Raw genomic sequence first — 24,382 nt, 5'->3', positions numbered from 1 at the left:
TTCTGCATTCAGTTGGATATATCTTCCCCGTTTTCCCTTGGTTTTCGCTTCCCTTCTTTCCTCAGCTACTTGTAAAGCCTCATCAGACAGCCACTTTGCTTTCTTGCATTTCTTTCTCTTTGGGATGGATTGAGTTGCTGCCTCCTGAACAATGTTATGGACCTCCATCCATAGTTCCTCAGGCACTCTGTCTATCAGGTCTAATCCCTTAAATCTGTTCCTCACCTCCACTGTATATTCATCAGGGATAAGATTTAGGTCATACCTGAATGGTTTAGTGGTTTTCCCTACGTTCTTCAATTTAAGCCGAAATGTTGCAAGAAGCAGCTCATGATCTGAGCCACAGTCAGCTCCAGGTCTTGTTTTTACTGACTGTATAGAGCTTCTCCATCTTTGGCTGCAAAGGACATAATTAATCTGATTTCGATATTGACCATCTGGTAATGTCCATGTGTAGAGTCGTCTCTTGTGCTGTTGGAAAAGCGTGCTTGCCATGATCAGCGTGTTCTCTTGGCAAAACTCTATTAGCCTTTGTCCTGCTTCACTGTGTACCCCAAGGCCTGTTATCCCGGTGATTTCTGGACTTCCTACTTTAGCATTCCAATCCCCTATGATGAAGAGGACATCTTTTTTTGGTGTTAGTTCTAGAAGGTGTTGTAGGTCTTCATAGAACCGATCAACCTCAGCTTCTTTGGCCTCAGTGGTTGGGGCATAGACTTGAATTACTGTGATGTTGAATGGTTTGCCTTGGATTCGTATCGAGATCATTCTCTCGTTTTTGAGATTGTACCGCAGTACTGCTTTTCCCACCCTTTTATTGACTATGAGTGCTACTCCATTTCTTCTGAGGGATTCTTGCCCACAGTAGTAGATATGATGGTCACCTGAATTAAATTTGCCCGTGCCTGTCCATTTTAGTTCGCTGATTCCCAAGATGTCGATGTTCAATTTTGCCATCTCATGTCTGACCATGTCCAGCTTACCTTGATTCACTGACCTTACATTCCAGGTTCCTACACAATATTGTTCTTTACAGCATTGGATTTTCTTTTCACCACCAGACACATCCACAGCTGAGTGTCCTTTTGGCTTTGGCCCAGCCGCTTCACTCTTTCTGGCGCTACTTGGAAATACCCTCTGCTCTTCCCCAGTAGTATATTGGACAGTTTCCGACCTGAGGGGCTCATCTTCCGGCGTCATCTCTTTTAGCCTTGTGATACGTTCCATGGGGTTTTCTTGGCAAGAATACTGGAGTGGGTTGCCATTTCCTTCTGGAGTGGACCACATTTTGTCAGAACTCTCTGCCATGACCTGTCCGTCTTGGGTGGCCCTGCATGGCATAGCTTATGGCTTCACTGAGTTACACAAGCCCCTTCGCCACCACAAGGCAGTGATCCATGAAGGGGTCTGTCCAGACCTACCTTCCTTTTTTGTTAGATGAAATTCAATTTATGAAGAAAAATAAAGGATTTGAGCCTTTAGAAAAAAGGCAACCAGGCTGCAATCCTGTACCCACTTACCTGGGAGTAAGCTCCATTGAATGCAATGGAACTTAGTCCCAAGCTTAGAAGTCCAATCCTATACATACATATCCACTTGGAAGTAAGTTCCAGTTGATTGAGCTTCAGAGGTCCTGGGAAGTCACACAGCTGTGAGGGTCCAACCCATGGGCAGAATCCAGTGGGACTCTTATGCCTCTGCCGATTCTCTTAGGCCCCACCAATTCCTGTCTGCAAGCAAAGATTTAGTGCTTCTGGGGCAACCGGAAAAGAGCGAAAATGCTCATTTCTGGAATGGGGCAGGTCGATGAAGCTTGCATAAGGGAGCACCACTGACCTGTCACAATTGAGAAATGAGTGTTTCCACTCGCTTCATGGCTTCGTCTGGGAAGCACTAAATCTCTGTTGCGCAATCCATGAGTCCCATTCGCGCAAGCCAGACCCACCACTCGCACCACAGAATCTGCAGGGCACAAGGGAATCTGCAGGGACATAAGTGCCCCATTGGATTCCACCCAGAGCATGCCATTCTGTTTCTCATCAGGATAATGTACTGAGCCCACCTGAATGATCGTGCACTCTGATTTCATGCCTGCTTAGTACTCTGGGTTGTATGCCATTCTAATATATTTATGCTTGTACTTGTTAACCAAACAGCTAATATTTATTTCTCATCTCATGTTTCCAAAGTGCTAATTCATTTTTAGGTAATATATAAAACGTATTTAGGGTGCAATCCTATGGCCACTAGTCAGCGGCTAGATGGCCATAGGATAGGTCGGTTTCTGGGAACTGACCTTGGAGCCCATGCTCTGTGGTTGGTTCCCTGAGAACTGACCTCCACCTCCTCCTGCGCTGCCATGTAGGCAGTGCGGAACGGCTCCATGCGCCACACTCGGAAGAGGAATGTGGAGCAGCGAAAATGGGGTGTTCCTGGGGGTGTGCCAGGGCAGGGAGGGCACAAGTGCCGTTCCGACGTTTCCTATGCATTGGCTGGTGTCTGCCCCCCCACTCTGCCTTCCCATGGCTAGACAGCCAAAATCAGCTGTCTAGCAGTGAATGCAGGGTGGCTGAAGCACAGAGGGGACAATCTCCTCCACGCTTCTCCTGCCCTGCATTGGATAGGCGGTCACCTCCGAGTTCGGAGACAGCCACCTATCCTGGTATGATTGTGCCCTTGTTTATTTTCGATATTAATCAAGTACTCTGTAACAAAAAGGTCTTGGGGCAGCTTTCAGAATAAAAACAAACTAGCTAACAACAACAGTAAAAAGTGTATTACAGTATAGTGCAATGCAGCATTAAAATCAACAACAATAAAAAGTAATACGCTAAAATGTAATGCAGCATTTTAAAAACTCCAGATCTTCCCCTGACACCAAAAGGACTTTAAAGCATATGCCAGGTGAGCTCCATGGGGAAGGTGTTCCATAGCCAGGGTGCCACTTCTGAAAAGGTCTTTTCATTCATAGCCATCTGTTGCACCACACCTGGGGCAGGGCACCCAAGAAAGGAAGGGCCTTCAATAATTGTCACAGTGTCTGGGTATATACATGTGAGAAGAGGTGATTCTTCACATACTGTCCCAAGTTGTGAAGGGACTTGAAAGTCAAACCCAGCACTTTGAATTTGGCATGCAAATGGAATGTGAGCCAATGAAGATAAAAAAAAGCATTGATGTAATATATTTGTAACAGCCAGCCCCAGTTCTCAATCTTGCTGCCATATTCTACTGGATAATTTTCAAAGGCATATCCATGTACAGTGCATTGCAGTAATCCAGATGGGAGATTACTAGGGCATGGATCACTGAGGCAAGAGTTAACCCATGGTTGTTGTTGGGTTAACTCTGTGTTGTTTAAACCCTAAACAACCAGAGTGTCTGCGCTCAGACATCACACTAACAATGTAAGAAAGGGGCAAACGTAAGTTGTAAATTGAAAATGGAAGTGGCGAGTGTACTGGAGGCATCTCTCTTGCTCCTACTAGATTTTGACAATTCATAGGTTAATTAACCCATGATTGCTGTTACGAGTGAAATGGGTTTAACCAGTTATTTCAATCCTGATTTGAACCAGAAAGACAAAAGGTTAATTTTCCTGTTTGAACTGTTATTTTCTATCAAAAATATTTGTTAATTGGTTATATAACAATTAAAACATGTTGATTTGTTGTAAATCATAAGTAGTTATGAGAGCCAGTGTAGTGTAGTGGTGAGAGTGACGGACTGGGAGCCGGGAGATCTGGGTTCTAGTCCCCACTTGGCCATGGAAGCTCACTGGGTGACTTTGGGCCAGTCACAGACTCTCAGCCCAACCTACCTCACAGGGTTGTTGTTGTGAGGATACAACAGTGAGGAGGAGGATAATGTAAGCCGCCTTGAGTTCCTTGCGAGAGGGAGAAAGGCGGGGTATAAATGCAATAAATAAATAAATAGTCTTTCACTGGATTAATCTGGTGTCACCAGAGGCACACATTAGGTAGCATAATAGTTAATGCAGCACAGTGTCTCTTGGGAGTGAGTTACATCAGTGCTTTGGGGTCTCCACTGACATTTCTGCCCACTGTTCAAGGTGTTTTTATTCAAATGCAATAAAAAGAGGCAAAACTTGAAAAGGTATTACAAAACCTTTCATTACAGAAGCATTCCAGAAAGATTGCCATGCCTGGCATGTTTTGGATACGAAGTATAGTAGTTCCTCAGAAGGAATATATCATTTCAAATCACTCTGAATAAAGTATTATTATCTTTATAGTTAATTATTTGTTTTCTAGAGGATTCTGTCTGGTGGTAAAATGGCATATTATAGTTATTCTAAGTGAAAGTGAGTGTACATTGAGTTTTTACAGGGACTTGTGTTTCTTGTTACTTGTGTTACTTGTGTTTCTCACCACAAGGCTAGATGTCTCTGCTCCTGTGTTCTTATAAATATGAACTTTGGAGAAAGATTTGCAGCCGTAGATTTTTGTAATGAGAATTCATGATTGTACATCACTCTTACTAGGTGAGGGAACATTCTGTAAATTTATTTTATTTAAAAGATTTCCATACCACCCTTCGACAAAGCTTCCAGGATGGTTTACAAAACAAGATAACATAAATAAACTTGTGGTGAGAAGCATCTGCCTATGGTCCCGGAGGACCAATACAATTAGAATATAGGGAATTCACATGCACAAAATGCTGTTCTGGCATCTATGGGTGGTGTCCAACAGTGCAATATCTCTGGTGCTATTGATGTTCCGCTAGTGCAACATTAATAGTACTAGCGGGAGCACATTATATATATCACACACACATGCAAACCAAAATTATGTTGTGAACATGGAAGCAAACACGTGCATAAACCAGAAAATACCACAAATTTCAAATTATATAGGTGATGGGATATGAGTGTGAACACATGTGTAAAACATATGCATGTAAGGTGTGGGGTTTTTAACCTTTTACAACAGTATTCCCAGACTTCTGAAGACTTCTAATAGGTTCTTGAATTAAAATTGGAGGCATACCCAGAACAGTGTCTCATGCATAGTGGATGACCTCCTTGGAGGACAGGGTAATGCTTGCTTGCTCTGTGTTAAGTGTGATTAGGATAATTTGGTCACAGTCAGCCCAGAAACACAGCAGAATTGCCTACTTCCAGAAAGAATGATTGGCAAGAAGCACACCAAGAGACTCACAGGAACCTTTAATTTCTTTCTTTCTTGTGGCACATGAGTGCTTTTTGCAGTCACAGGGGAAATGTGTGCTTCAAGATGTGTTTTGGATTGCCGGTCCCAAATTTTGTCACACATTAAAAAAACACTTTTATTTATTCATGCATGACATTCTGAGCCTTTAAAATGCTTCAATCATGCTTTCTTCTACAAGAACTGGAACCTTCAACAATGATTAGAACTATACATTTGTGAGGACTAGAAATAACATTCTTTCATTTTAGCAACGTTTATGGTTTCAAGTTTCTGCATGCCCCCACACCCTCAAGTATGAGACTCCTGATTACAAGAATTGGCAAAACTGTTTCTTTTCCAAATAAAGGTTCACCAGAAATATTCCTTGGTGTGAGAAATACTATCCTGAATCTACTTCTAATAAATTTTGTAAATTCTCTTTCTTCTGAGTTTAGGTAGACAATGTTATTAGCCCAGATAAATCGAGACTCTCAGGGAATGACGGAGTTTTCCGGAGGGGGAATGGAGGCTCAGCATGTAACTCTCTGTTTAACAGAAGCTGTAGCTGTGCAAGGTGAGTGATCAGGCTAACATCCATTGCCAGTCAGTGTGACAAAATGGCTATCTTTGTGAACTTAATAAAACATACAGTGATATTTCAGGTTATGAAATGCACCACAGGAATTTATCAGAAACTATACCAAATGGTTAAATAATTTCCCCCCGTTTCTAAAATATTTTCATCATAATTTATGAATGAAAGGTGGATTGTATGTTATGATCACCAAATAATGCTGAATGCTTTTTTGTTATTAGATGGAGACAACTTGGACAACATGGAAGGAGTAAGCTTACAAGCAGTTACGCTTTCTGATGGCTCCACTGCTTACATACAACATAATTCTAAAGGTATTTAGACTGTAAAATTACTACAACCAGTTTATCTAATTGTAAATAATCTTACAGATATTTGTTCTTTCCTACCAAGATCAGTTTACAAAGCTTAATTGTTTTGCTTTGGAAATATCAATAAAGGCTTGGACAGAATGTCAAACACTTTTACTCTGTATTCATTAATACAGAACAAGCACTACTCCTGAATTTGTGTTCACAGTCATAGAAGACTTTAATAACTACTCCACATATAAACAGGTATGAAATGAACCAAAAACCCCTCCCAAAATAAAAAAACCTCCTGATTTGCCAGCCCTGTTCAGATGTAACGGCAGTGTTTGATGGCAATTTGTGGGTTAATGAAACCCATGGTTTATTCTTGGGTTAACTTGGGATTGTTTATCCCATGAACAACCCCAGTTGCATGGGTTCAGACATCACGGAAACAACCAATGAATGTGGCATTTGTTGGTTGTTGCTGGAAATTGGAAGTGGCTTGCATGCAGCACACGGCGCTGCAATTCATGGTTTCATTAACCCACAAAATACCGCTAAATGCCGCCATTATATCCAAACAGGCTCACTGTTTAACTCTTGGGAGGAGTACCTTTTTAAGTTGACGGTTACATTCCCTTGTAGCTAAACTCTGAGAGCTGCATGTCAGTAATGGGCAGAAGGGGGGGGGGGCACACTCTGTCATACATCGACACACCCATTCGTATACATCTACATATCTACCCATTTACAGATCCACACTTCTCACACACACATCCATTCTTATACATAACATAAATATACACCCATTCATTCAAATAGATGCACACAAATCCTCCCTAGTGTGGCAGTTGGATTTGTGGGGTGGAAAGCTTCCATTGGCTCCAGTGGAATTGCTGTGCTGGGAGTGGGGCTGAGGAGGGGAGGCCATGGGCTGGAAGTGAAGACTGTGGGCCAGATCTGGCCCAGGAGCTGGCAGTTCCATTTTTACGGTTTAACTATTTTAAATGTGTGTACGCTACACAAGGGTGCCTAACATGTCTTTTAGAATGACTTAGGCTACAGTTCTGTACACACGTACCCGGGATTGTAAGTCCTGTTGAACTCTATGAGACCTGCTTCTGTATAGAGAAGTTGCAAGATATTGATTCTGTACTCTGTTGCACAGCCACTTGCTGGAAGCAAGTATCATTCCCTTAACCAGGACCAAAGTAATGATTGCTTCAGGTTTGTTCAGGAAAACCTTTGAGAAGAGCATGTACCATGAGACCCTAACCACAGTGGGAGGGGTCTAGCACTAGCAAGAATGTGCACTGACATACATCCATAAAAATAGGACAAGACGGGATTTTAAGAGGCATGTCTTCCCTGTTTGAATTGCATAGGATGGCACTTAAGCTGTTGTGGTTTGTGATGTTATAGCTACTGCCAGGTTTAGGATCAAACACATCCTACCCTTCTCTGCTATTTTAATTCAAGTATTTTCAAGCCCTTTATATGTTGCTACTTTGCTCAGCATTTGCTCAAAAGAACTATTATCTTCTCTATTTGATTCAAAACAAGTGACAGATATAGTTTAAAATGAGATATGGGGTGCAATCTTAGGAAAATCAGATGTAATTAAACCCCTTTGAGATCCAGGCTAATCTAGATGAGATGAGTGAGCAGTGTTCCAACCTTTTTTGTTAGCTAGTTTTACTGAAATGCAGTTGGAAGACTACATAGTATTTTCCTCCACTGCAAGAAATGCAGTTGGGGTGGATGATTTTGATTGGGAAAACAGCCTGTAGGAAAATTTGCACGCACACCCCATGAGGCTGCACTTTAGGATGATGATGATAACAGTGTCAGAAACAGGATGACGGGTCTCCTGCATCTATTCTCATTTGGCCTTCAGTGGGATTTAGTTATATATTGAAGCACAGAAGTGAGACAGTTTAGACATATCTTACTTTCTGAGCTGTAGTTATGGGCCCCAGTCCAGATTTCTTCACATGTACCAGCAGTTGCATGAATGCTGCTGCCTGCTAGGATCTCTTCCAGATCATACAGTCAGTGCTTTCAGTTATGACAATGCCAGTCATCTCTCTGGGGAGTAGGAGTGTGAAGAAGCATGTGGAATCACTACTCTAATCACTACTCACAACAGGTGATTTGATGGAATGTCAAATGTCACACAGATGATTGCTGCTGCTTTGTGCATGGTTCCAGTCAAACAAGAGGAACAGCACACACACTCCAGGTGGTGGATGCAGAGATCCAGCATGGGGAACTACCCACGAAGGTTACTTTTGCATGCATGGGACTCAATGCAGAACCAGATCTGCACACAGAAGCTTTCTTCTGTGCACAGATCACTCTAGCTTGATTGGATCAATGGTCTCTTAAATTCTCAATATGCATATATTCCAGATGGCAAATTAATGGATGGCCAGGTGATTCAGCTGGAAGATGGTTCAGCTGCCTATGTCCAACATGTTCCCATGTCTAAAAGTAGTAAGTATATTACAATGAATACAAGTTTAAAGCTGTTGACTTGATGACAGAATATAATATAAAACATGATTTGTCATAACATTTAATAAAATATTATTGCTATAATTTGACATTTCTTTTAGCTATTATATTTTCTAGTGTGTTGGTAAAACTTTAAAATCAGGTGTTACAGACTGGGAAGGGGATCCCTACTGGTGGAACCCTTCTTTACAAAGGTTCCCCGCAAAATGAATTACTGATAGGCTGCCACCAGTCAGGATGATCCTCCTGATGCATCCCAGTCTGTCTAGCTCCTTGAGGAGTTTCTGAATCATTTTACCAGGGACCCTCTCTTTCAGCCCAGCCCTAGGAAAAAGAAAGGTGCTTTTGATTGTCTTGCCCATAGCGCAGAGACACAGAACTCAACCAAACCTTGTGAAAATCCTAAAAACACAAATGGTAGTTTTGTAACCATGCGGTCCTTCACATGGGGAAGAGTTCAGTGAGAATTCCCTTTTAAAACAATGCAGCCAAATGTCCAAATATAAGTAGGAGTTTATTTGGGGGGAAACAGAAAAAACAAAGGAAAGCAATAATCTCTCACACAGAGAGAATTCCAAATAAAACCAAGAAAATAAGTCTAACTAATCTAATTATATGTTACCTACTTAAGTGGAGTCTTAGGTTCTAGAATATATATAGAATTCAAGGATGGTCTGAGAGAGAACATCTTGGCCTCCAGCTAGATGTTATGTGGAAGCTTCCGCAAGGAGCGAGCAAACTCTTACTTTTATGGGAATCTGAGTTCAAGAAAAGCTGGCCCCTCAGTGGAGACTGATTATTGTTTTGTCCAGTAATGTGATAGCCTCCATTTCTGATGTCAGTGATCTGACCAGCAAATCAGAAAATTCCTTAGTGACTGGACTCACTTTCCTAATGGGCCTAACCATTCATCTCAAAAGGGGCAACCAGTTTGGACTAATTAGTCCATTATTTAAAAAGTGTACGTTTTTGGGTGCCTATTAGTGAGCAAGAAGATGATATACACCTACTCAGCCATCCTGGCATGGTGCCAGTTTACCAGATGCTCTAGGGGGCACTGTTGAGCTACATCAAAATATGCGAGTTTGTCACATCTGGTCTCGCAATCCATAAATGTGTTATGTAACTGAAGTGACATTTTCCTTTCCTGATACAGGAGATAGTCTTCGTTTAGAAGATGGACAGGCAGTTCAGCTTGAAGATGGAACCACAGCTTTCATTCATCATACTTCAAAAGGTAAATACATTTTGACGTGATCAGTTTTTCAAAAAACAAAGTAATTGCAATTTCTCTTTTAGTGTACTGAGTGTGATGCGGTTGTCATCTTTGTCATGGAGACTCTTTTTCACAGAGATCTATATGCCATCCCTCTTTTCCCTCCCGTTTGTACTAACTGCAGCAACCTTTGACAGCTGTTAAACATAGCCATGGCTAAGGCAGAAGGGTGCAAAAAGGGGGTGATTTGTTGTTCTCTATGAGGCACACATGCTGGGGATTCTGGGCAAGATTGCTCAGCAAGAACAGCAGGCGTTTCTGCCACTCTTGCCAAGTGGCTTGCTCACAAATGCCTTTAACCCACAATGGGTTGGCAGTGCCGGATTCAGACAACAGTCCAACCCGTTGTTCTAGGGGTTGTTCAACTCACAATTTATGGGTTGTTAGGATGTGCAGTGCAGTGGGGGTGGCTTCGTTCCCACCCTACAACCCATGATTTGCAGTAGGGGTTGTAGGGTGGGTACAAATCTGCCCCATTGCACCACATGCCGGGTTTGGAAGATATGCCAACCTGTGCTGCAGTGACGGTAATTCTGTAAATGATGGGCATGCATGGGTGTGGGGAGAAGCCACAATGGTTTCTTTTACCCCCGTGATCAGCCAAACACTCTCAGTGTGTCATAAGCTGAGTAACTGCAAGGGAAATCAGTTTGAAATCTTAGGGAGTTTGGAGCCAAGTAGAATTAGATTACTAATTCAGACAACATGATAAACCACAGTTCAACGACAACCCACACTCAACCACTGAGTGTGGGTTATCGTGTGGTGCAAACCCAGACCATGTGTTCTCTAGTGCAGGGTTTGTATGTAATGACTATCCACGATTCATCAACAACCCATGATTCAACAACCAACTATACTCAGCCCATACTCGGGATTGTTGTTATGTGCGAACCAGGCCGGTGTGTTCTGTAGTACTTCCTGTGCATGGAAAGTAAAACACTCTGCTGCAGATGTACAAGCAGATTCTTGCAGATGAAAGGGCTGGGACCACTATGAAGGTTAGCTATTTCAATGATAAATCTTCTAAAATTAATATGTACATTGTTTTAAATACCATCTGAGATTCTGCCTAAAATCCTGTGTTTTAAATATGATTTTCGTTTATCCTGATTTAGAAAATATTCCGCAGAAAATATTTTTTTCTTGGCAAGAGCTTTTGGGTCTGTTCAATTTGCCATAGCAGCTAATGGGTCTTGTATAAATTTGTTAGGGTGTTACTAGAATTTTTTTTTAATGTAACATGTATTTATGTGTGCACTTCTTGTTGCAAATAAAACATAAACTGCTGTGTCAGGTTTTTTACACTTTTGCCAAAGAATAGCGTTTCTTTGTACAGAACATTGTATAGGAAATTGTCAATTGCATCAGTACTCAAACATTCCATTCCATACAATTGAAATGAATAGAGATTTTGCATCAGTATTATTAAGTCCATGTTTTTAAAGAAATACACATAGAAATGTTTTCTATGTCTTAATACTGTTTTTAAATAATTTATCAGACAGTTATGACCAGAGCGCCCTACAAGCAGTACAGTTGGAAGATGGGACCACTGCTTACATTCATCATACTGTGCAGGTACCACAATCGGACACCATCTTAGCTATTCAGGCTGATGGCACAGTGGCAGGCCTTCATACAGGAGATGCTACCATTGATCCAGATACTATCACTGCTTTGGAACAATATGCAGCCAAGGTACATTTTGGAGTACAGATTGTATATGCTATCTGCATTGTGTAATATAAGGACACACATGGTGGGTTTTGTTGCCCTGAAATCAACAAAGGTTCAGATGGGTTGAGAAGAAAGGTTTACAGGTTCAGATGGAATGAGAAGAAAACCAAATTGTTTAACTGCAAACAAAAAGTAGACATTGGAAGCAGGATTGGCTGTAATTGAAGAGATGGTAGGAGAGGTGATTAAAGACAAAAGAATATTAGATTTCTCTGAAATTAGTGAAAGAATGGAGGTTGGAGACAGAGTGTTACCTGGAAACTGAAGAAGAGTACAACTGTTAGAAGTATGATAAAATAAATTTACAGCATATTAGAAGCTAAAAGAAATAAAATCTAGTTTTGTGAATTGTCAGCATGGTATGCTTAGCATGGTATTTGGTACAAAGCAAAAAAAGAAGCAGATACTGAGTTTAGGAGGAAGTAATTTTTATCATAGTCCAGTCATACACATTTAACTATAGGAAATTAGTGGTGGTTTTAGCTTTATTAAGAAATCAGTTCTCTATTAATTACAGTTTCTTAGAGGCAAGAGCAATTCCAGAAATGCTTGTTCATGGAACAGGACAGGTCAGCAGGGTTTGCTTCCAGCGCCAGCGCAAGCTCTCCTGCTATCTGAGGTGGCACAGCACACCACGTCGTCTCCCACCCCATTGCCATCGCAATGCCCGCCGCTCACCCACCTCCCACTCTGTTGTCGACATCTGTCCTCTGGTTCGCAGTGGGAATCTTCTCAATGTGAGCCAGAGGGCGGACAGGATCTCTAGAGACCAGAATTGGCCAAAGAAAGGAACTGGCATGGCTCTTCAGAGAGCTGGCCAGGCCCAAATGCATGTCTTTACCACAGGTGATCTCCTGAAAAAGCCCTCCCACAATGCCTGGCTCGGAGGAAGGACCCCCTCAGAGACAGGCACTTGGGCCTGGCCGGCTCTCCAGGGAACTTGCCCAGTCTCTAGCTCACGCTGAAAGGATGCTCATTGTGAGCCAGAAGGCAGGTGGCTGAGATACTGGATACTGCCTGTTTCTTTGCGCTGTTGTTTTCTCCCTTATGGTTAGGATCTGCTCATGAGCTGTTCCCACTGTCAGAAGTGGGGAAAGAGGCAATTTCTGCTAGTTCCCCTGAAACTTGCTGTCCGTCCCCATCCCCCCCCCCCCCCCCAGCTGCCTCAAATCATGCAAGGTGGCATGCTGGGGTAGGGGAATTTGAAAAACTAACTTCTTGCCCTCCTTCCGTGAGCAGGAGCTTCTGCTGCATCAACAATCTGCAAGTGGAAGGAACAAGTCTGGACTGAAACCAATATCAAGAAATTCACCCATGCATATCAAAGACATTAGGGTAATAACATAACACTAATGCAACAGGAAGCTAACAGATCCTTAAGCAAACGGAAATAAGCAGAAACACTAATTTCCGGAATGGGGCAGTTCAGCGGAAGGGAGCTCTGCTTGTGTTTCTGGGGTTGCTTGTTTCTGCTTGTTTCTGGGGTTGCTTTAGGAAGTACTACCTTCCTGTAATGCTAGCAGTGGGTCTTGCTGATGCAGCAGAAATAGCGGGAGCTCTGTGGCAGTATAAGATACTGCCCTCAGGTTGCTGTTCTATACACACTAGGGAATAAACCATTGAATTCAGTGAGACTTCTCAGTAAAAATGCATAGGCTTGCACTCTCAAGTATTCACTGGCCCTGTTCAGGCATAACACTAAGCCATGATAGTTATACATTTTGAGCTATGATGGTTTAGCATGTTGTCTGTGGGGCGTATTTCCTAACCATGGTGGCTACATAACCATGGTATAACCACGCTCACTAACCACATGCTGCAGTAGGGTTAATGGCCCCTACCGTGGCTTAGCATGCTGTCCGTCAGGCCCTGTGGTTAACCAAGTGCTACTATAGAGCTCCATGACAAGAGCAGCTGAAAATGGTCCTGCAGCTCCTGCCAGTGTGTGAGATCTCTGTGGTTGAAATCTGCCTAGCAATACATGACATGGCAGCTGAGAGCCAGCCTCCTCCCTCTCTGTCCCACAGTACAACATTGGAGAAGTGCACCGGGAACCAAGGTGTTTTTGATCCGAAGCTGGTGTTATCAGCACAGTGACCTTGAGTGCTCCGTGTTTCCAGGCACAAACACTTGTGGCTGCTGCGAAAAGTGAAAACATCCCTGCATGTGCGGCCAATGGCCATGCAGCAGCATCCTTGCCTCAAACCATGCCCCCCTTCTCAAAGCTGCAGGCTCCCCAGCCTTCACTGGGACGGAGTCCGGAACAGGAAAGCCAGATCACAGGCCGCAAGTGTGGTGGTGGGACAGGCCTGGGCCCCACACACCACAACCTAGTGGGGAGGCAGCTGCTGCAGCGCTGGCCGCAAGGTGGCCACTTGCTCTGCTGTGGCCGCTGGGATGTGTGGTGGCCTGACCGAAGGACTTTTGCAAGATGGGGCGGTGGTTAGGGAGTGGTTAGGCTAACCACCCTGTGGGTCATGTTTCCATGCACATGTGACAGGAGCATATGGTGTGGTTAGTGGTAACCACCATGCACTGTGGTTAGCCTAACCACCCTTCCCCAAGTTACATCTGAACAGCGCCAGTGTCTCAAAGAGGGGACACACAATATTGCACTAAGTGGAAGAGGTTGCAAGACTGTACTTTTCCTTCCTGCAACCCCTCTGCTGTCATTTGTGAATTCCCCTCACGCTTCATCCAATGTCTTTGACCATAGTTAATCACATCTGCACCAGCTTTAACCATGGTTGTTAACCATTGATTCCATCATAAGTAGACTTTGAAGGTGTCAGAAGAGAACTATGGTTCTCTTAACTATTTTAACAATCTTAACTATGGTAAAGGTTAAGGCAGATATAACCCTTAATCAGTGTTTAAGGTCATTAGGAATTCACATGTGAGAGAGGAGGGAATCTTAGGAGAGGGAGCACAGAATCCTGTGACCTGCTGTGATTTCCTTCATCAGAGCTAGAGATACTGGCCACGTTCGGACATTGTGATAACCCATGATGGGGTAATAAGCTACGCAAAGTAGCTTATTTTTGAAATAGTCCATGATCACCTGCCACATGAACAGACTAATAAGCTACTGTGAGTAGCTTATTAAGCTATTGTGTGTAATTTGATCCCCCCCCCCCCACTGCAGTCCTCCTGCCTGAGTAGTGGTGCTGTTTCACCTTTAAAGTACTAGAAGTTTGCAGTCGGGAGGTACCCAATCCAACATCAAAACCCCATGTGACTATTCATCAGGGAGCGAAAATCCCAAGTACACCAAAAAGGGGGTGGTGGCTATAAATCCTTGTGAGTTTGCAGGATTGGGAGAAAACTTCACACACAGCCTTTCCTAATCAGGAGGAACCTGATCCAACATCAAAATCCTGCACAATTACCCCAGAGGAGTGAAAATCCCAAGTGCACCAAATGGGTGTGTGTGTGTGTGTGTGTGGCTATAAAACGTTGGGGGTTTGCAGGATCAGGACAAAACTTCTCACAGCCTCTCCTAATCAGGAGGCACCTGATCCACCATCAAAACTGTGTGTGCTAACTGGGAAAGAAGCAAAAATCCTGAGTGCACAAAATAGACATTGGTGCCTTAGTTGCTTTAACTTGCAGGCTTGGTTGCTTTAATTGGCTCCTAATACTGGTAAAGCACTATAGCACTTCTGTGAAAAGCAAAAATGTGCATTTCCCCCTTGTCACAGCTGGCAAATTTGCTCTTACTTGTTCCCAATGCCAGTATACTGCTATATCACTTTTGCACAAAAGTGGAAATGCGCTTTTCTCCCCACTGCCGGCTTATTTGCTTTTACTTGTTCCAACAGGGAAATTGTGCATTTCCCCCCTTGACACTGTGGGCTTGGTCATTTTAAAGCGCTAAAGCCAGCAAGGAGCAGAGCAGCAGCAGTTTTGACTACTCTTGCTGCGCAACTCTGTAGGTGACTGAAATAACCCACGGTGACCCCCAGATAACATGATAACTCATGATGGTTTAAATAAACCCTGTTGCAGACAGTGGGTTATCTGCGTGGGTTGTTTTTGCCAAATAAGCCATCGTGGGTTTAAAAATCCCCGACAGATGACACAATAACCCACGATGGGTTAAATAAGCCATCGTGGCTTATTCAACCATCATGGCTTATTTAACTCATCATGGGCTATCGTGACGTCCAAACCCAGTTTGGTTGTTTTACATCTGCACTGGACAATTGAGAAAAGTACTATGCAGGGTACAAAGTTCCTCTGTAACAAGGAAGGGTTTCATTGTGAGAGAGTGTGTAGTTCACTCTTTGGCATAAAGAGAGACCACGCATCAGTCAAAGTGTTTGTTAGGGGAAACAATTAAACAGGTTTAATCTGTCATGGGTGAAGTTATGAACCCTAACACTGCAAATCTGGAGGCTGGTATCCAAATAACAGGAAGAGCAACCAGGCATGGGAAGATGGGTAATTCCAGGTTGCTAAAGCTAGCAGCTGAGAGGTTTGCTCTGACCTTGCCTGGAGCAGAACTGTAAGAGAGACTTTCTTAGCATTGTCCCCAGCAGTTGTCTTTCGAGATTTAAATGAGCAGAGACTTTGCTTGGAGATGTGCATTTCTTCTGCACCAGGTGGCTTCTTAGTGGTATGTCTTGACATCTTAGAGAGGACATACAGGATCTTGAAGGTAATGTTATCCATTTGGGTCAGCAGTTTCTTCACTGACCGGATGCAGGGAAAGTACAAGGGTTGTGGTGTCTCAAAAGGAGGCCCTTGTCTTGCTTCATACGAAGGGTGTGAGATCTGGGAAGTCACATCATTTCGGGGTCCAATCTCAAGCTTAGTATTGGTTGACAAGGCCTTGATATTTGTATTGTTAAGTAGGGGGTTGGATCTTGATTGCCTAAATCTTTCTGAGAATGCCCTTGATACTCATTGAGAAGAATTGCTCCAGATTGTCCCTGAGACATGTTGGGCAATTAAAAGTGAATTATACTCTTTTAATGCTCTGATTTGTTTTCTTGTTTTTACACTAGTGTATTTATTTATTTATTTGTCTGTCTGTCTGTCTGCTAACAAAAGGTTATCTGGGTAGTTTACATGACAAAAGCATAATAAAAACAACAATAATATTCACAAAGATATTGGTAAAATATTACCAGTCACATATAAATAACATTTTAATTAAATCACATTGAACTGGAAGAGGTGGCAGAATGTTTTAGAACTCTTTCAGACAGGAGACCAAAGTGAAACTCAACTAACCAAAGTTTGACAAATATATATAGAATGGCTCCTTCTTGAATTAGTTGTTCTGCAGCCTGTTGTACCTTGTTTTTGAGTGTGTTGCTTTGTATGAGTGTTATTTATAAAAATAGGGAGAAATGTCATTTCAATTGGTCCTAATTTCTGCAGCCAGAAATTTTGTTGACTTCAATGAAGTCAAGAACTATTTGGATGTTATGATTTCTCTTTAACACAGCTATGGGGAATCTGCCATTTGATTACATCATTGATGATTTCACAGAGGTTTGATGTTAGATGAAGTTAGAACAGTATGCAGTAACTTAATTTCAAGATGGTTTTACTTTTATTTTTTAGGTGTCCATTGATGGGAGTGACAATGTTAGTAGCACCGGGATGATAGGGGACAGTGAACAAGATAAAAAAATGCAGGTATATAACACTATGTAGTTTAATTGGTGCAGCAATTTCAAATTCTGTTCTTTATCATTATGAACATGTTTTCTTTCTGTGTTTTCTTTCATAGTGCTTAAATGAGAAACATAAAATGGTATTGATCCTTGACATCTCAGCCACTTCATCTCATATGATAAAACTACTGTTTAATACATTTATAAATTTATAAATAATGCTCTGTTGGAGGAAGCACCTTCCTACAGTTGAAGGAGTTCCTCTGGATCCAACCCACTGCATTTTTCCCAGTTGGAGAATTCCAGAAGACTACCATCTTGAATTTTGAATTTCTTAAAGCTTCTGCCAGTGGGGAAAGACTCACACTTAGTGTATTTTGATATTTCTCCAGTCATTTCAGTAATCAGAAGGGTATAACTTTTTGTCTAAAGCTGCAATCCATTGAACCTGCTGGGATTTACTTTTGAGTAAACCTGCATAGGACTACACTGCATGCAACCTATCACTGAACATTTTACATAGCTTTTTTATTGTTTGTTACTGTATTTTAATGTTTTGTGGTTGTAAGCCACCCAGATAACACTGTTATTGGGCGGCATACAAATATTATACGTAAGAAAATCATTGGTATTTTTCCACCCGTGGAATTACATTCATTTATTGTAACAAAAGATAAATAGAAATAAAATAATAGCTACATTCCTACAGATTTTAAGAATTACAAAATTATTAATTTCTTTGACATTTGCCTCATATTCCAAAGTTTCCACCTGCCACACTAGGGACAAATATGGTTGTACATTTAAAGGTAGAATTAAAGGGCTTGGTTAAGTGTACATTTCTGAACCTGGTATGGGTGTGAGCTTGGGCTTACTTTCCCCTTTCATTATTATTTCTAACATGTTTTAGTCACCTTATAACTAATAGCTTCCAGGGAGATGTACAGTAAGAATACCCTGAGGCGCAGGTTTAACACCTTCCCTGGCATTTCTCTGAACCCACTATTTGTCATGTTGTTTCAGTCTGGAGACCAATAGTAAGTTCATGAAAAGTACAGGACAGATAAGTCGAATTTTACAATGAGTCAGAGGTTTTTGCCTGAGGAGGGAAGGGGTGGTGGCCTTCGGTACATAGGTCATCAGTACTTCCTCCTGTCTCATTCTTGATTCAGAAATAAAATCTGAGCAGAACTGAGGACTTAATAGTGATTCAGAAATCCCCCCCCCCCCCGAGGCACAACCTGTTTCACAGTCAAGTTTACCTGAAAGTAAGTTCCGTCTAGGATTGGATGGATCAGCTACTATGAAGTCTGATATTAGGGGTCTCTTGCATACTATGGTGGTATGAAGAGATCCTCTGTACACCTGTGATATGTTTTCATGTCATAGGATTACCAAAGGCTTAAATCCCTTTGCTAAAGATTTGGGTAGTAGCCTTTTTTGATATGAATATAATCTGCAGGTTTAAATAGCTTTATTTATCTCTGTTTTATTATTCTTTATTTTAATAAAATGTGTTCAGTACACCTTTTGTTTAAGTAAGGCAAGAACAAAGATGTCACACTGCTTAGTAGTAGTCATTTCAACTGGCTCTTTAAGGCAGGGTTTCACACCACAGAAAATTACAAAGGGCTTTTTCTAAATCCCAGAATCAATACTGTTTCTTAGAACAAAAGCTTTTTAGTATTATTATGCATTTTATAAGATTTATTATCTAATTAACAGTGCAGTTCTGTGCACACTTGCAAGTAAATTACATTAAATGTCATGGGACCAAGTAAATCCACAAAGGATTGCTATGTAAAGGTTTTTATCTGGACAAGAGAAATTTCCTTGTCAAACAGTATTCTGCCCTCAGGCATTCAGAGTGGCTTCAAAGCATGAGAAATATAGAACAGAAAATGTGTCAGAAAGCAAAAAATACACATTAAAAACAAGCCATATATAAACTAAAAACTAGCAATCTAAAATATAAGATAAATACCAGCAGTATTAAAACTTTAAATATTAAAAGCAGAAGTGGCAGCTGCAACAAAATGTTGCCAGTGTTAATGTTTAGGGTTCCATACAGCCATTAGGTTGAATCCAGTGTTAGTCCTATTTAAAGTAGACCCATTGAAATTAATGTTAATCATGAGTAATTTAAGTCTCATTCATTTCAGTTGCTGTCCTTCAAGTAGGAGTAGCATTGGATTCAACTTGTGGCTTTTTCCAGGATAAAACCCACAGAGTGGGTATTCTGTGCCCACTCAACATGCTCAGTCCTCATTGAGCTTTTTGGGGAGGGGGGATACCCACCCTGTAGAAGGGTGTTTTTGTAACTTTTTGTACTTCTACAAACCTTAGGGTTCCCCCAAGCCTGCTGATACTGCCCTCTTGTACGTGGATGGTGCTGTTTTAGCTACACACTTGAAGAATCCCCACTCAAACATTGAGTTCAGTATTAGTGTATAGAAAGTTGTAAAACAAACAGTTTTGGCTTGGAGCGGAAAAAGCCAGAGAGGGAACCTGAACGAGATCCACAGGGTGAGGTATTCTAGGGCTGCAGAGTATGAAGGGTATATGAAGAGTCTAAGCCTGTTCCATTGCCCAGATTGTTCTTCATTGTTGACATGATTTAAGTCCTGTGATGCCAAATGAATGTTGGTACTTAATTTGAGTTGAAACCAGAATGCCTGCAACTATGCCTTTAAAAGACTCTAAGATTGTTATTGCAACTTATGAAGTAAGCACTTGTCTATAAAGGCAGGCCTTTAGCTACAGGAGAACCTCACCCCTTTAGAGATAGGCCAGGTTCCCTCTCTGAAATTCCAACTTTCATTTAAAAACCAAAAGTAAGTCTCCAGCCTTTTTTCTTACAGCGAAATAAGGAGAAATGTGCAAGCAGTATTCTACCTAATTGTCCATCCAGGGTTGTGGGAGGAGAGACTGCAAGGCTGCTCCTGTCCTGGATCAGTTAACCCCTTATAGACTGAGCTCATTCTCTTATGCCCTTTTGTATAAGCTTTTCTCCTTTACTCCTTTCTTTTTGTCCTTGTTGGCCCCTTCATGGCAGTAGCAGCAAATAAGAGCAGCGGGCAGAAAAATCTGAGTGAAATCTATAGTATTTTTGGATTGCCCCCTCTGTTTTCTGTGGGGAATTTGTCTCAGAAGTAGAATGGGCCATAAAAGGGGGAGGCTAGGAATTTAAAAACCATCCCCAATCTTGTTTACTTTACAACACGTTTATAATAATTAATTTCAACCCATCTTGCTGTTACATGCCTGTGCAATGGAATGTGCAACTTTGAGCATGTGCAGAATGCCTTTCACTCTCGAATGAATAACCACCATCAAGCCTCTGTCCTCACCTCCCCAGCATCTTGGATTAGGGATAAGGGCTGAAGAGGTCAAAATTCTCAGGCAGGCGTAAACAGCAGAACCTCTCACAACAGAAAAATAATTACTGTGTTGAATTTCTCAGGGGGTATAATATCCAAGCACTCTTAAGCCCTGCTGCCACCTACTACAGAACAAGATGGTCAAGAGGATCTAAATAAATCTGAGCAAAGGATAATCCCTGTTCTCATTGCCAAGACTGGAAACAGGTTAAAAGAATACTCACTAGATACACACACACGTGTGCGCGCACACACACACACGCTCCTTTCAACCTGGCATTGGGGAGAAGAGTGATTTGCAGGCAAGTGGAGCCCTAACATCTCTCATTTTAGCAAATTAAATACTAGTAAATAGCCATCTCCACCACCACCACCTTCTAGCCTTGATTTTTCGAAATACTCCAGACACTGCCTCAGACTTATTATTATGTTTTATTTATTTAGTTATTACATTTCTATACTGCTCAGTAGCCAAAGCTCTCTGGGTGGTTCACAGCCAACATCTCTTGAGAGAAGAATGTAGGTATCCAAGTTAAATTGACAAAGGACTCATAGTATGAATCTATAAGAAAATCACATATAAGAAAATCACATCTCCCTGTATGTCATGTTACAGATTTGTTAATTTATATTAGCTTCACAAATCCCAACAACACCTATGTTGTAAATGTCTTAAATGTGTACGTTTGGGGATCTCATTGCACTATACCCCTGTACAAAAGCTTTTAAAAACTTTCTTTTAGAATTTAACAGTTAAGACATCACTAGGAAAATACTGAGATCCAGCTGCCAACATCTTTTACCATGCAACATTTTATACTATTTTAATGGACTCTGTTTTGACTAATTTCTCTTCTGGAACTTGATGTTTTATATATATGTCTGAAATATTCATGTTGTCATTCCTTTCCTCTTAGATTGTCTTGCAAAGCCATAGCACAAGAGTGACAACTAAGTCACAGGCAAGTGGAGACAAGGCTTTTCGGTGCGACTATGATGGGTGTGGAAAACTGTATACCACTGCTCATCATCTCAAGGTCAGAAAGTCATGCAGATTTACTTGAAATTGCACAGATAGCAATTTGAATTTGTATACTTTATACAGGAATTCCTGTGCCTCTGGCATATTAAGTAGCCCAGTTCTTCAAGTTCTCATTGTTCTCTGCACTGGTGACAAAGTACAGTAACAGGAGAAACATAGACATATTTTATCATTAATATCCATGTTCCTGACTGAGACTCTTTATATCAGTTCCTGTGGCTCTAGTTGCTATGGGGAGTGGGCCCATAGTTCAAATGGAAGAAAATTAAATTGCCGATAGTTTCAAGGTAGCAAAGGCTAGTGATAGAACTTTAATTTTTTCCTGTCAACTGGTAATTTACACACATTATTGGGTATTAGGCCTAATGTGAACATTTCAGTTTAAGAATCCCTTGAAAATGATGAGACAAAGGCATTGTGCCCCACAATGTTTTCATGAGGCAGTCTGACCATAGAGATTGTTTTCTCTAATTCTTCAAAGGAAGGTGTTTTCTTGCTCTGTAGTCTTCCATCCATATGTTTTGGCTACCAGGTTGCTGCAAGAATGCCACAGTCCTTACAAACCACCAAGTGCCCTACATGCGTGTGTGCACACATACACACAATAGCTAAGTGTTTGAGATAGCAGCCAAATTGTATTGGAGAAGGAAGCTGGGGGTTTAATTCCTGGTTTCAGGCATGGCTAAGGGGATTCCTGCTCCAAGCCTCCCATTCCTTTTCTATAATAGTCTTTCACCCTTTGCTGCTTCTATCTGTATTAGGGCTCTTTGAAAAACTATGTTACCTCATGTGGCCCCAAAGCTGGTGCAATAATAATGATATAATATATTATGGAATACATATTGCAGCATAAATAGTTGTCATCTTTCAACAGGTCCATGAAAGGTCACACACAGGAGATCGACCATATCAGTGTGATCATCCAGGTTGTGGAAAAGCATTTGCAACAGGTAAGGGCATGGGATTCCTCAGTGTGCCTTTTTTATGAGAATTTGTAACTAGCTTTCTTATCGATTATTTTTACCCTGATAAAAATAAATAATAGAAGAAATACATATATGTTTAGGAAGAAAAAAAATAAAACTTTGTTTTGGCTTTCAGATATATCTTAAGGGTTTGTGCTTAAGTAATGATATGAGCCATGAAACTATATTAAGCATTTGACTTTTTAAATAGTTATCGTTCAAAATAAGGTTGTACTCCAAAGATATCAGCCTTCAAACAGGAGCAAAATAGAAAAAGAGATTATGAAGTATTCCAGATGTAAGTTCATTAAATTTTAAGTGGTCATTACCCACTAGTCAGCACTGGAGTAAACTATACCCTGGACCACTTTGAGCCTTCAGGTTATTTGGTCCATTATTCGTAAAAGATTGCCATTGTTTGAAGTCTCAAGACTAGTATTGAATATGGGGAGGGAGAGTACTCAGAAAGAAAGACTAGTATTAGTCCTTTAGAACAATGGTATAACTTTTCTCTCTAAGAACTCTTATTGCTGCCCTTCCATTCTACCCTTGAGACTTTAAACCAGGGATAGGGAACCTCTGGCCTGGAGGCTGGATGTGGACCATGGGATGTCCCCATCCAGCTGATGAGCTTCTCCCCCATGCCCCTCCCCAAGTCCCACCCCCCTCTTCTCTCCCAGACCAAAATCTCTTAGCTCCAATCAGCAGCTCATTGGAAATGAGAGGTTTTCCCTGTTCCCCTGTCACTGCCCTACATTTAGGTTTTTAAAAGCCTAATTGCAGTGTGTGTGTGTGTGTGTGTGTGTATAGGGGGGATTTTCAGAGGAGTCACTACTGAGAAGGAAAGGGCTAAATTCTCCCTTCCAAATGCTGTTACCTCCCCTTGAAAAATCAATCAGGCTTTTAAAAAGCCTCCATACATACCAACGAAGCATGGAGGATGGGTTTCAAGAGGGGGAAGTGTGTAGTGTGAGTGACAGAGAGTGAGAGTCTGTACAAGTGTGTGATTGGGGTCTGGGCAATCATGTTGAGGGCTATATAGCAGCAATGGGGCAGCCTGGAGAGCATGCTTGCCTGGAGCCAGTTTGGCCTTCGGGCCAAAAAAGGTTTGCCACCCCTGACTTAAACCATGGTTTTTCCATTGATCTCCTTGCCCACTGCCTGGGATAAGACTTAGATCTGCCTGCAAGTATGGGCTAAGAGAATGGTCAGAAGAGAGACCGTGTAAGGGCTGCTTTGCACATGGTATTTTACTCAACAATTATAGCCCTCTTCAGGTGTTTAGTAAACATGTGAACGGGTCTTCAAGAATGTGCCAGCTAGCCCAGTTCTGTAGATGCCACCATGTCCGTTGACCACGCCACATAACGTGCCATCAGTGGTAGTATGAACGGGGCTCGTGTGCATATGGATCCTTCCACAGGGACAAGAACCCTGGGTCCTTATCCCTCTGAAGGGAGACCTGCATACATAGGGGCCCCTTCAGACTGATGGCATCGCACATTAACCATGATGTCATGGCCAACATGCACATCAACATCTGTGGTTCAGAGATAGCCAGTACGTTCTTAGAATCCCCTTCACAAAGTTGGTACTCACAGGCAACGAACTACTGAAGAGGGCTCACATTTGTGAGAGTAAGGAGAACAGATAGATACATTATTTAAACTAGGGGTGCACAACCTGCGGCTTGCATGCAGAATCTGGATGCAGGTTGTGCAAATCCTGGGTGTGAGTTTCGCCCCCATTCGCTCCCCTGTTGAAAAGCAGCTA

The 24,382-nt window shown here is 41.8% G+C and overlaps 1 protein-coding gene across 9 annotated transcripts in view; it reads left to right on the top strand.

Annotated features, from left to right (window-relative positions):
• The window catches only part of ZNF143 (zinc finger protein 143), a 56,372-nt gene that overhangs the window by 5,349 nt on the left and 26,641 nt on the right, over nucleotides 1-24,382 (top strand). For 3 of the 9 annotated variants that reach the window (XM_084854394.1, XM_084854402.1, XM_084854410.1), the window contains exons 2-9: nucleotides 5,630-5,748; nucleotides 5,991-6,083; nucleotides 8,475-8,558; nucleotides 9,736-9,816; nucleotides 11,360-11,556; nucleotides 17,170-17,244; nucleotides 21,520-21,639; nucleotides 22,519-22,594. In XM_084854394.1, the coding sequence (XP_084710520.1) occupies nucleotides 5,637-5,748; nucleotides 5,991-6,083; nucleotides 8,475-8,558; nucleotides 9,736-9,816; nucleotides 11,360-11,556; nucleotides 17,170-17,244; nucleotides 21,520-21,639; nucleotides 22,519-22,594 (838 nt within the window). In that variant the 5' untranslated portion in view covers nucleotides 5,630-5,636. Of the gene's footprint in view, nucleotides 1-5,629; nucleotides 5,749-5,990; nucleotides 6,084-8,474; nucleotides 8,559-9,729; nucleotides 9,817-11,359; nucleotides 11,557-17,169; nucleotides 17,245-21,519; nucleotides 21,640-22,518; nucleotides 22,595-24,382 lie in introns of all 9 variants that reach the window. The other 6 variants (XM_084854368.1, XM_084854377.1, XM_084854386.1 and 3 more) reach the window with 3 other exon arrangements.

Source organism: Heloderma suspectum, chromosome 1 (assembly GCF_057233095.1).
Source record: "Heloderma suspectum isolate Gila_16-S chromosome 1, 16-S_ref, whole genome shotgun sequence".
Lineage (NCBI taxonomy): Eukaryota > Metazoa > Chordata > Lepidosauria > Squamata > Helodermatidae > Heloderma > Heloderma suspectum.
Note: the sequence above shows the minus strand (reverse complement) of the source record. Positions and strands in the feature narration are given on the sequence as shown.